Source organism: Jaculus jaculus, chromosome 7 (assembly GCF_020740685.1).
Source record: "Jaculus jaculus isolate mJacJac1 chromosome 7, mJacJac1.mat.Y.cur, whole genome shotgun sequence".
Lineage (NCBI taxonomy): Eukaryota > Metazoa > Chordata > Mammalia > Rodentia > Dipodidae > Jaculus > Jaculus jaculus.
In genome coordinates, this window is record NC_059108.1 from 71,442,095 (window position 1) to 71,454,748 (window position 12,654).

Here is a 12,654-nt window from a genome sequence, read left to right on the forward strand (position 1 = left end):
AGGCTTTGAGGATAAACTTTTTTTCAGAGTTAGTAGAGATTGCTGCCAGGGTATATAACAATAGAGATGCTTCAGAAGATACAGAGGCTAAAGGAATGGCTGAAGTTATGGTGACTACCTTCCAGAAGGCACAGGGTCCCACAAGGTAGCCCTTTCAGAACCAAAGAGGAAATGCTGGTGGGCTCTGGGAGGGCAGGACAAAATCCCCATTTAAGAAGGATCAATGTGCTTATTATAAAGAAATGGGCCATTGGAAAATGAATGTTCTAAACTGTGGGAAGCCGCGTTGGCTTCGTCAGGCTTTGCCACGTCAGCTTGTTTACTGCTTTTGTATCCTAATCGTCTGCGCATGAGCATATGACGTTATCCTAATATGGCTGCTCACCTATTCCGATTGGGTGATGCAAAGTCATCCGATGAGACTTAAGCCAATCAGATGATGCTGCACATCCACATGATTACGAGTATATAAGCTTGGCTCTCTGTAGGGTCGGGGTCCTTCTCTCTTTCAGCTTGGAGCTCCCAATAAAGTGTGCTTGAGAAGAATCCTGTTGTTGTCGTTCTTCCTGCTGGCGGGATGGGCGTGACACTAAACAAAGTCAAAAGACTACACTCATCTTGGAATTAACAGACTGAGGGGGTCAGGGCTTGATGTCCCCTCCTGAACCCAGGCTAACCCTACAAGTGGGAGGCAAACATGTCAGGTTCCTGGTTGATACTGGGGGTGCATTTTTTGGTTCTTCAAAAAGCCAACAGTTCCCTCTCAGGAGAACAGACTCTAGTCCAGGGTGCAACTGTATCAAAACTTTACCCCTGGAACCACCAAAAGACAAGTAGACCTCAGACATGGTACTATGACACATTCCTTCCTTGTTATCCCTGAGTGTCTGTACCCACTGTTGGGGAGAGACTTGTTACATAAACTAAAAGCTAAAATTCAGTTTGGGAGCTGGGACCCAAGTGTGTCTATTGACAAACCAGAACTTTTAGTGACTGTGCCACTGGGAGAAGAATATCTTTTATTGGAGAGTCTCATCACAGAGAAAAATCAGGACCTCCTGACTATCTTGTATGTGATAGTTTGAATAGATGGCCCCCAATATGTTCAGTGTTCTGTTAGCTTGTAGTTTGGATCTGTAACCACCTGGCTGTAGGCAGTGTCACTGGGCAGATCTTAAGGTGTGGTGGTAGGTTTGAGATTTCAATCTAAAGATATGTAAAGTGTGCCTAATTGAGCTGGGCTTGGTGGCACATGCCTTTAGTCCCAGCACTTGGGAGGCAGAGGTAGGAGGATCGTCATGAGTTCAAGGCACCCTGAGACTCCATAGTGAATTTCAGGTCAGCCTGGGCTAGAGTGAGACTCTATCTCCACAAACCAAGCCAAAAAAAAAAAAAAAAGTGTGTCTAGTTGGAGTTCCTGAAATGCGCTGTGCTGTGTGGTTTTTGGCTTGTGTTTTCCCTCTGTGTTTGGTCCTGTGAAAGCAGGCCAACTTCTGCCATTATGGAACTTCCCCTGGATCTGTGAGCTTCAACAAATCCCTTCCTCCATAACTGTGCCTGTTCTGGAAGTTCATCTCAGAAAACCTGAATCTGTCTGCTACATTGCAAGACAAGTTTCCAAGTGTGTGGGCTGAGAACAATAGCCCCAGACTGGCAGCCCACCAGGTACCAGTCATCATAGATCTAAAAAGTAGGATGACTCCACTATGAGTCAAACAATATCCTATGGCTCTAGAAGCAAAATCGGGCATAAAGAAACACAAAGATTACTGAAGGCTGACATTTTATGCCTTGCCAGTCACCCTGGAACACCCCTCTTGCCAGTAAAAAAAAGCCAGGAACTGGAGAATATTGGCCAGTCCAAGATCTGAGAGAAGTAAATAAATGGGTGCCCAGTACTTATACTTAGCTCAGTATGATTCTGCCAGAAAGGCAAATTTATACAGTGCTGGACTTAAAGGATGCTTTCATTAATATCCCATTGGCAAAGGGAACTCCACTCATTTTTGCCTTTGAATGGACAAATGTGGAGTGAGGCACCAGTGGGCAATTAACCTGGACTGGGCTTCCATAGGGATTTAAAAATTCCCCCATCCTCCTTGATGAGGCTCTCCATAAGGACTTGCAGGCTTTCCACAATGAGACACCTGAGGCAACTCTCTTGCAGTGCGTGTACAACCTCCTCCTAGCTGCAGAAACAGAAGAGGAATGCCTCTCAGTCACAAAGCATCTCCTGGACATCTTACAACATCTGGGCTATCATGTATCAGCCAGGAATGCTCAACTCTGTTACAAACTCCAAGAAGATAAGAGGATGCTATTGCCTCTAGAATTCAGGCCATCACCCAGATCCCCATGCCTCGGACTAAGAGTCAAATCTGAGAATTCCTTGTAACTGTGGGGTATTGAAGAATTTGGATCCCAAGGTTTGCTGAATTAGCCAAGCCTCTATATGAGGCCACAAGAGGGCAAGAAAAATATTTTAATTGGACTGAAAATGAGGAGCAGGAATTCTAAGAACTAAAATCAGCTCTAACATCAGCCCTTGCCCTGGTGCTCCTAGACTAACCAAACCCTTCCACTTGAATGCAGATGAGAAGAGGGAGACAGCCAGGAGCATCCTAACCCAGAGACTGGGGCCATGGCATCACCCACTGGCCTATTTGTCTAAGAAGTTAGACCCAGTAGCTGATCATTGGTCTTCTTGTCTCTGGGTTATTGCAGCCGCTGCTATTCTGACAAAGGACACAGACAAACTCACCTTTGGACAGACTTTATCGATTACAGTCCTGCATGTGATAGAGACTCACCTAAAAAGTCCTCCCGACTCTCTGACTCCTGCATAACTCACTATTAGGCTTTACTCTTGGATCAACCAAGGATACAATTTTCCCAGACCGAGATTTTGAACCCAGCCTCCTGTTTCCAGAAACTAATGAAGCTTCAGCTCCTCTGTATGACTGCCAGAGATCACCTCCACCTTCCAAGGACCTGACAAATGTGGCCTGGCCAGACCCTGATCTGGTGATGTATTCTGATGGGCAGCAGCTTTGTCCTGGATGGAATCAGGTATTCAGAGGCAGCTGTGATGACTATGGAAGAAACCCTGTGGGCTGAAGCCCTTCCTAGGGGTTCACTGGCTCAGAAGGCTGAACTGTTAGCACTGACCAAGGCTCTGATATTGAGAAAAGACAAGACAGTGAGTGTCTACACAGACAGCTGTTATGCCTTTTCTGTGGCATATGTACATGGGGCCATCTACTGGGAATGAGGGCTATTAACAGTAGAAGGTAAAGACCTTAAAAATAAAAATGAAATTCTGGACTTATTGGCTGACATCTGGGTACCTACAAAAGAGGCTATAATTTATTGCCTGGGCCATCAGAAAGGGGAGACCTAGACCTAGCAGCAAAGAGTGTTGCCTCTCAGCATTTGTCAGATTGTCTGGTCACCCTCCTGGTACCTACTCTTCTTGAGTGACCAACATACATGGAACAGGACCCACAGCTCACCTCTCAGCTGATAAAGGAACAGACCCCACAAAGGTGGTATCAATTGGACAATGGATGACTGTTGCTGCCCCAGGCCCTAGGGTGGAGACTGGCTAAACAACTACATGAAGGGACTCACTTAGAAAGCAACAAGCTATCCAACCTAATAAGGCAAGAGTTTTTCTTCCCAGGCATGGACTTAATCATCAAGAACACCACCATCCGCCGTCAGGCCTACCAACAGACAAATGCCTCCTCTGGTAAGGTACCACCAATGGGGCGAGACAGTGGGGAACAGAGCCAGGTAGGTATTGGAAAGTTGATTTCACAGTAAAGCCAGGTCAGTATGGATCTAAATATCCAGTTGTTTATGTTAATTCCTTTTCAGGATGGGTAGAAGCTTTTCCAACAAAGTCTGAGACAGCCTAAATAGTGACTAAGAAGTTGTTAATGTGACCTCAGTGGGGTCTTTTTCTAGTGAATGTTATTTTTTTCACATATGAAATGAAAATGTTGGGTTAAATGATCTCTAATTCTTTATTCCCACATTCAAAATACCTTGGATCTATGTATAAGTATTGAGGAAGAAAATGGAGGGAAAAATGAGAAGGGGACTGAGAAATGGGTACCTGTTAATGGATTCAATTTTGGAACCCAGAAGAAGCAATTGGTGCCATGTCTGTCAGCCCTCTGCAAACAATGGAGTTCTCAGGCTTCCTATACTGAAGCCTAGTTCCCCAACTACACACATCCCTTACCCCTAAGTTTTCCTTGGGAAGGGAACATACCCTAATCTCACAAATGTCTCCCCTGATTCTTTTGGGGGCCATGGCCTGGAGTCCCAATTAAGCTTTAACAGGATATCTGGATTCTGAATGTGAAGTATAGGGAGTTTGGGGAGTTCATATTATTGTACCAGAAGATGTTTCTGTTGTTTTGGCATGCTAAGCCTGTTCTTGTCCTCTATGCCTCTCAGAAAGGTGTGTTGCATTTTTCCAGAGTTGGGCTGGGGGATCCCTCCAGATTCAGGTTATTCAGCATCTTGGAAACCATGGATCCAGTACAAGAGCATTGGTCTGTTGTTTCCGCAAGGCCATCTTCTTCTGCCCATCTTTGGCTTGACTCTGGAGCAGACAACCTTTCATCACTGCACTTGTGCTAAGACAGAAATTTCTTTACCTGCTGGGACACAGGAGCTTTTAGGGCATGAGTTGGGACAGCCTGGGTAAACCTGAGGGGATTGTTTCTTGGCTCATAATCTGTGGCTTGGGAACTCAGGGGTAGGGTGAGGATGTGGAGATGAGGGTCAAGGTATAAAGAACACTTAGTCAGTGGGTATTCATTGGATGGTCAAGGGAGCCATGTGTACTACCCTGGTTAGTTCCTGGGTGGTAGGTGGTTGTGGCAGACAGATTCAGGTTCACTGAGATGAACTTCCAGACCAGGCACAGTTATGGAGGAAGGGATATTTATTGAAGCTTATAGATCCAGGGGAAGTTCCATAATGGCAGAAGAAGCTGGCCTGCCTTCACAGGACCAAGCAGAGAGAAGGAAGTACAAGCCTAAAGGTCAAAAGCCACACAGCTCACTTTAGGAACTCCAGCTAGGCACACTTTGCATATCTTTAGATTGAAATCTGAAACCCACCACCACACCTTAAGATCACCCAATGACATTGCCTCCAGCCAGGTAGCTAGAAGATGCAAACTACAAGCAATAAAGAAGTAGTATTGGACACTCACCATGGAGACAGCAGCATACATTTTGTCCTACACCAAAATCTAGGCTTTATTGGTTGTTGGCTGGAAATCTGAAAGACAACAGAGTGAGTTGTAGATAAGAAGAACTCCTTTCCCTGGGAAAAGTCTCCTGCTGAAGACATGAGCCTACCCTAGCTGCCAGAGAAGCGGCCAGCTCACCCTGGAAGGATGGCTGTCCTTGGGCTCACAGTTCACAGTGCTGCATTACCTCCTTCAGTCCTTCCAAGCTAGTGAGGGCTGGTTCTGCCTCTCACTCACTGCTCCACAAACTGTGATGTCTGCTGCACCACTGAGGTGGGGTGCTGATAAGAAAAGGTGTGCCAGGTATGAAGAGATGCCTATTCTATCACAGACAGGAGCAGAGAGTGTTGTCCAGGGGGAGGGCAGGGAAGGATGGAAAACAGCAGTCTATTCTATGTAAGTAGTCAGGAAAGGGGGCTCAGAATTTCAGGGTTTGGGTGCTTTCAGGATCCCAAACTCTGTGTAAAGTCTTACACTCTGTTTCTCCTACAGCTAGGACTGCCCACATGAGGATCCTGAAGCTGCAGGAAACACAAGGCAGAGAGGCTCGGCCAACTACTGGCAAGATTCTTCTCCCATAGAAGTGTACAGAGAGGTATAGAAATCTGGGGTGTGTTTTGGGTGGAACCTTACCTATAGACATCACTGGCCATGGAAGCCTTCCTGTTTTCATTAGCAAGCAATTCTGGGACCAAGTAGGCTAGGGTACCCCCTGGCTCTCTGGACCCTGCCCCTGACTGTGATCCTCCCTGGAATATAGACAGACCAAAATATGCCAGCTGCATGGGAAATGAAGAATAGGTATTGGATGAAGGGGTCTAGACTGCCTCCAGAATTCTCCCTTCCTCTCCCCTAGAACGTATAGGTCTAGCTTTGTGAAGTGAGTATGGAGGGGCAGAGGAAACAGAACCAGTGAGGCCTGTGGGGAGATGTAGGTTGCTTAGGGGGTGAGTCTGTGTCTAGATCTGTCTGAGTTTCTAAGGATAGGTCATCCAGCACTCTTTGGAGGATCTATTGGGATAGGCCTGCAGAACAGATCCAGGTTGCTCGTAAGGGCTTCCATCACTTGGGGTGGCTGGAGGTAAAGCTCTGGGTTGGTCTTAATACCTGGGTGGTCTTGTGTTCAGAGGGACAGCCTTAAGTATTTAAAAATGCTATCTCAAGTTCTGTTTAGTGGGTGAAGCTGGAGCAGCACTAGGGTGGAATCTTGTTCCAAGAGCTGGAGTGTGGATGAGCTAACCTTGGCTTGTAACTGTGGGTCCAACAGAACATTGGAGAGGGCTTGAGGTCTCGCTGAAGAACTGGGATAAGGCTGTTCAGGTAACATATCCTCAGCACCACTTCTCGCAACAGTCTTCAGAGGAGTGGCCAGGGCCTAGGAAACTCAGGCTGCAGCAGCCCTGCCAGAGATCTGTTCTCCATAAAGCCTGTCACCAGAGCAGGCCCTGGAGTCCCACTCCAGGTTCTCAGCGCACCTAGCAGGAGCCACATGTACTGGTCACGAAGACTTACCATGGCCTTCACCTCCTTGATTATGAACTCCCTGCACTGGAGAAGATGGCCTTAGGAGGGGTAAGCTCTAGGGCTAAGCTCTCCTAAGATCATAAGTGGAAAATGGAATGTGAAAGGAATGGGATGATCTCTCTATGCAATGTACCATGACCTCTCTGTATCTCTTTGTTTCTAAATATCTTTGTGATTACATAGCATAGAATGTTTCTTGCCTCAGTTCCACCTATGTGACCTATGTAACCTTCTTATGATGTGACTTCTTGTAATGCCCTTCCCCCCTCCCGTTTAACAGTATGCAATTTTGTGGTTTAACTCCTGAACCTGTTTTTACTACAAACATTATAAAATTATTTCCAATAAAAACTGACTCTCCGAACAGATCAGGACTGCATCTTGAGATCCTGAACTCTGGGATTTAGACCTTATGCACTAGCTTTCCTCTTTTACTCTCTTGTTACCCAATAAAACTTTGCCTCACATTCCATGAGTCAATGGTCTTACTTGTGCGACACCAGACCCCATAATAATAAGTAACAAAGCTTGTCATGTTCCAGGTACATATAGTAGCTTATTAATCTTACATCAACTTTAAAGGGGCAGATACTGTTTTTTTTTAATTCACATCTTTTATTTACACATATAATTAATGTTTGGGAAAAGCAGTTTACAAAGAAAGTACAAATGGCTTAACTTTTTCAGTCAAGTCTGATAGTAATAAAAGAAACAGAAAAATGATAGAGCACCTTTTGGCTACTGCCCTGGGCAGTATTAAAAACACCAGCATTTTCAAGGCTATATGAAGCATAGTGTAAGTTGAAATAGTATTTGCCTACAATTGTCTTCTCTGTCTTTCCAGTCCAGTTAGCTTGCTTCTTGGAAGATTTTAGTATTGTGTACCTTAGTAGCACAAATGAGTGGTGTATTTATTTTAAATCATTTACTAATTAGTTCTATAAACTTTTACACCTCAGTTTTTTTTTTATGACACATATACATAATTAAGAAACTTTTAAGGTATTGTTTACAGACACTGGGCACATTAACACATGCCTGTAATCCCAGCACTTGGGTAAGGAGGCATGGAGATCAGAAGTTCAAGGTCATCGTGGGTTACAAAGCAAGTTTCAGGCCAGCTGGGCTACATGAAACCCTATCTCAAAAAACAAGTCTACAGCAACAAAAGAATTTTTATTGAAAGGAGCTACTTTAAAGAGGGAAAAATATCTATATACACATGGGGGAGGGTTTCTAGGGGTCATGTATAAATCTCAAGAAGTGACTCTCACTACTTTCTTGACATTTCCCAAAGGTGCCCCTATAGTGCTCTCAGACAGTGAAGAAGAAGAAATGATCATTTTGGAACCAGATAAGAACCCAAAGAAAATAAGGTAACAGGTTTCTGGTTTCTTTTAAACATATACATGTGTTTACATACATATACTTAGGTGTTTGGAAATCTGCCCTTTGGTTTTGCTCTGATCTTAATCCTGTTATTATCACATTAGCTATCTATTCTTTCTTTACCCTGTCCTCAGTGATCCAAAGTTCAGCAAGCATGTACTGAGCTACTAACTTCACTTTATCCACAGAACTCAGACTACCAATGCAAAACCAGAAAAAGCACCAAGTAAAAGTCTAGTGAAAAAGAAGACAAAGAGGAGGACTGTTAATTAAAGCCAAAAGTTGTATGTTCGTATATAACTATTAAAGTATATTTATTCAGTATCAACAACTCTGGGTATTTTTTATTCAAAAGTCAGTTATAATAATGGTTGAGTTTTTGAATAAGATGCCTGTTTTTTTTTTTTTTTAGATTTGTTGCTTTCCATTTGCTCTGTAATCTGTTAAATTTGTAAAGGTTGATGAGGAATGAAAGATTTCCATAAAAATTACTTCCATAAGCTCCTGCCACATGTGTAAAAGGCTAATCGTCCCAGCAGCTTGCTCCACTGCACTAAAAACTAGCATGTTTCAGTCTTTGCTTACTTTATGACCAAGTCAACAAGTTGGTCTAGTTGTTTCCCTGAACTATTTTAACGTTAGAGGAAGGTTTCCTACTCCCCACTGAATAATACAATGAAGTCACAATTTTATCTCAAATTAACTTTGACTTAAAGATTTCCAGTCAGTTTATTCTTAATTATTCTGACAGCTGGTATCATTAATACCTTAACAAAGACACTTAAAATTAGCCAATATCTAAGATACAGGTACAAAAGATATACAAATTTAAAACCACTAAAAGTAATAGATTACCATAATTTGAGTGTGGCTGTAACATTGACATTCAGAAATAATTGTGAAATCAAAACCCAAGATAAGAACTATACAACATTCGCTTTGGATAATTTTCATTTTAGCAGTCTTTCACTCTTACACATTTAGGTTGAGGAGAGAAACACCATGATACCTATAAGTAGAAAAAGAACATATTTTTAGTAAGCATTCTATAAGTTATAGAATAATAAATGTATAAGGAACTCAAATACTATTCTTATAATTAGATTGATGATTTTAAGATACATTGATCCTCAAGACATGTTTATCAGCTCCTCTACCCCTCTTCACCCAGATACAAAGGCAAAAAAGCATTGTTAAGCATTGTTTTGTGACACATGACTTAAGTAGGCTGGCAGATGACATCCTTTAATGAAAACTGAGTCAGCATCCATTACTTGGTTCTTACTTTGAGTTCTTGTACTTTTCTCTTATTGACTGTTGGGCATGCTGTGGTGCTTTGAGGTAGGTCTGGTGAAGGTCCTTGAGGCAAGGCTTAAGACTTTCCAGGGTATATCCAGTCTTTTGTACTAGTGATTCAGGCCAGCTTTGTCCTGTGACTGTGTAGAGTGCTAGGTGAAAGGCAGCTCCGGCAATAAGTGATGGCAAATACTTCAGGTATGGGTCAGCATCTATCAAACTTAATTCTCCCAAAAAGAAGCCAGCAGCATAGCAGCAGTGCCAGATACTGTTTTTTGTTTTTTAATTATTAACAACTTCCATGATTGGAGACAATATCCCATGGTAATGCCCTCCCATCCCCCCACTTTCCCCTTTGAAACTCCATTCTCCATCATATCCCCTCCTTCTCTCAATCAGTCTCTCTTTTATTTTGATGTGATGATCTTTTCCTCTCAATATGATAGCAGATACTGTTTTTTTAAAAATATTCGATTTATTTATCTATCTATTTATCATCTATCTATCCATCCATCCATCCATCCATCCATCCATCCATCCATCCATCCATCTATTTATGAGAGAGGGAGAAAGGGCATGCCAGGGCTTCTAGCCACTGCAACAAACTCCAGTTGCATGTGCCACCTTGTACATCTGGCCTATGCGTGGGTCCTGGGGAATTGAACCCAGGGTCATTTGGCCTTGCAGGCAAGTGCCTTAACTACTAAGCCATCTCACCAGCCCAAGATACTTTTTTTTTTTGTTTTTTGAGGTAGGGTCTCAGGGTGGCCTCAAACTCACGGCAATCCTCCTACCTCTGCCTCCCAAGTGCTGGGATTAAAGGTGTGCGCCACCATGCCTGGCCCTTTTTTTTTTTTTTTTTTTTTGGTAGGGTTTCACTGTAGTCCAGGCTGATCTGGAATTCACTATGCAGTCTCAGGGTGGCTTTGAACTCTCAATGATCCTCCTACCTCTGCCTCCTGAGAACTGGGATTAAAGCCATGTACCACAGGGCTGGAGAGATGGCTTAGCAGTTAAGCGCTTGCCTGTGAAGCCTAAGGATCCCGGTTCGAGGCTTGGTTCCCCAGGTCCCACGTTAGCCAGATGCACAGGGGGGTGCACGCGTCTGGAATTCATTTGCAGAGGCTGGAAGCCCTGGTGCGCCCATTCTTTCTCTCTCTCCCTCTATCTGTCTTTCTCTCTGTGTCTGTCATTCTCAAATAAATAAAAAAAAATTAAAAATAAAGAGAGAAGAGATGTACCACAACACATGGCTTTTTTTTTTTAAAAAAATATTTTATTTATTTGGGATAGAAAAAGAGGGAGAGAAAGAGAGAGACAGAGAGAGAGAGAGAGAGAGAGAGAGAATGGGCACGCCAGGTTCCTCTAGCCACTGCAAACAAACACCAGATGCATGTGCCCCCTTGTACATCTGACTTATGTGGGTCCTGGGATCCTTTGGCTTGGTAGGCAAATGCCTTAAACTGCTAAGCCATCTCTCCAGCCCTATTTTTTTTTTCAGGTTGTCTTTAAATTTTTATGTATTTTTTTCTGATTTTTATTAATGTTTTTAAATTTTTTATTAGCATTTTCCATGATTATAAAAAAAATCCCACGGTAATCCCCCCCCACTTTCCCCTTTAAAATTCCATTCTCCATCATATTACCTCCCCATCTCAATCATTGTACTTACATATATACAATATCAACCTATTAAGTACCCTCCTCCCTTCCTTTCTCTTCCCTTTATGTCTCCTTTTTTAACTTACTGGCCTTTGCTACTAAGTATTTTCATTCTCACACAGAAGGCCAATCATCTGTAGCTAGGATCCACATATGAAAGAGAACATGTGGCGCTTGGCTTTCTGGGCCTGGGTTACCTCACTTAGTATAATCCTTTCCAGGTCCATCCATTTTTCTGCAAATTTCATAACTTCATTTTTCTTTACCGCCAAGTAGAACTCCGTTGTATAAATGTGCCACATCTTCATTATCCACTCATCAGTTGAGGGACATCTAGGCTGGTTCCATTTCCCAGCTATTATAAACTGAGCAGCAATAAACATGGTTGAGCATGTGCTTCTAAGGAAATGAGATGAGTCCTTTGGATATATGCCTAGGAGTGCTATAGCTGGGTCATATGGTAGATCAATCTCTAGCTGTTTTAGGAACCTCCACACTGATTTCCACAATGGCTAGACCAGATTGCATTCCCACCAACATTGTAGAAGGGTTCCTGTTTTTCCACATCCCCGCCAACATTTATGATCATTTGTTTTCATGATGGTAGTCAATCTGACAGGAGTGAGATGGAATCTTAATGTAGTTTTAATCTGCATTTCCCTGATGACTAGTGACGTAGAACTTTTTTTTAGATGCTTATATGCCATTCGTATTTCTTCCTTTGAGAATGCTCAATTCAGCTCCATAGCCCATTTTTTGATTGGCTTCTTTGATTCCTTATTATTTAACTTTTTGAGTTCTTTGTATATCCTAAATATTAATCCTCTATCAGTTGTATAGCTGACGAAGATTTTTTCCCATTCTGTAGGTTGCCTATTTGCTTTTTTCACTGTGTCCTTTGCAGTGCAAAATCTTTGTAATTTCATGAAGTCCCAGTGATTAATCTATGGTTTTATTGCCTGAGCAACTGGGGTTGTATTCAGAAAATCTTTGCCAAGACCAATACGTTGAAGGGTTTCCTCTACTTTTTCCTCTAGCAGTTTCAAAGTTTCAGGTCAGATGTTAAGGTCTTTAATCCATTTGGACTTAATTCTTGTGCATGGAGAGAGAGAAGAATCTATTTTCATCCTTCTCAGATATTTATCCAGTTTTCAAAACACCATTTGCTGAAGAGGCTGTCTCTTCTCCAATGAGTATTTTTGGCATTTTTATCGAATATCAGGTGGCTATAGCTACTTGGGCTTACATCTGGGTCCTCTATTCTGTTCCACTGATCTACATGTCTGTTTTTGTGCCAGCACCACGCTGTTTTTGTTACTATGGCTCTGTAGTATAGGTTAAAATCATGTATGGTGATACCACTAGCCTTATTTTTGTTGCTCAGTATTATTTTAGATATTTGAGGTTTATTGTGATTCCAAATGAATTTTTGGATTGTTTTTTCTATTTCCATGAAGAATGCTTTTGGAAATTTGATGGCGATTGCATTACATGTGTAGATTGCTTTTGGT

General features: G+C 42.6%; 1 protein-coding gene across 1 annotated transcript; it reads right to left on the reverse strand.

Annotated features, from left to right (window-relative positions):
- Positions 1-4,463: 4,463 nt before the first annotated feature.
- Positions 4,464-6,787, reverse strand: Ripk3 (receptor interacting serine/threonine kinase 3). Its single transcript, XM_012949500.2, is given in 5 exon segments — positions 4,464-4,649; positions 5,763-5,793; positions 5,906-6,051; positions 6,513-6,548; positions 6,551-6,787. Coding segments are annotated over 5 exon segments (636 nt in total).
- Positions 6,788-12,654: the final 5,867 nt, after the last annotated feature.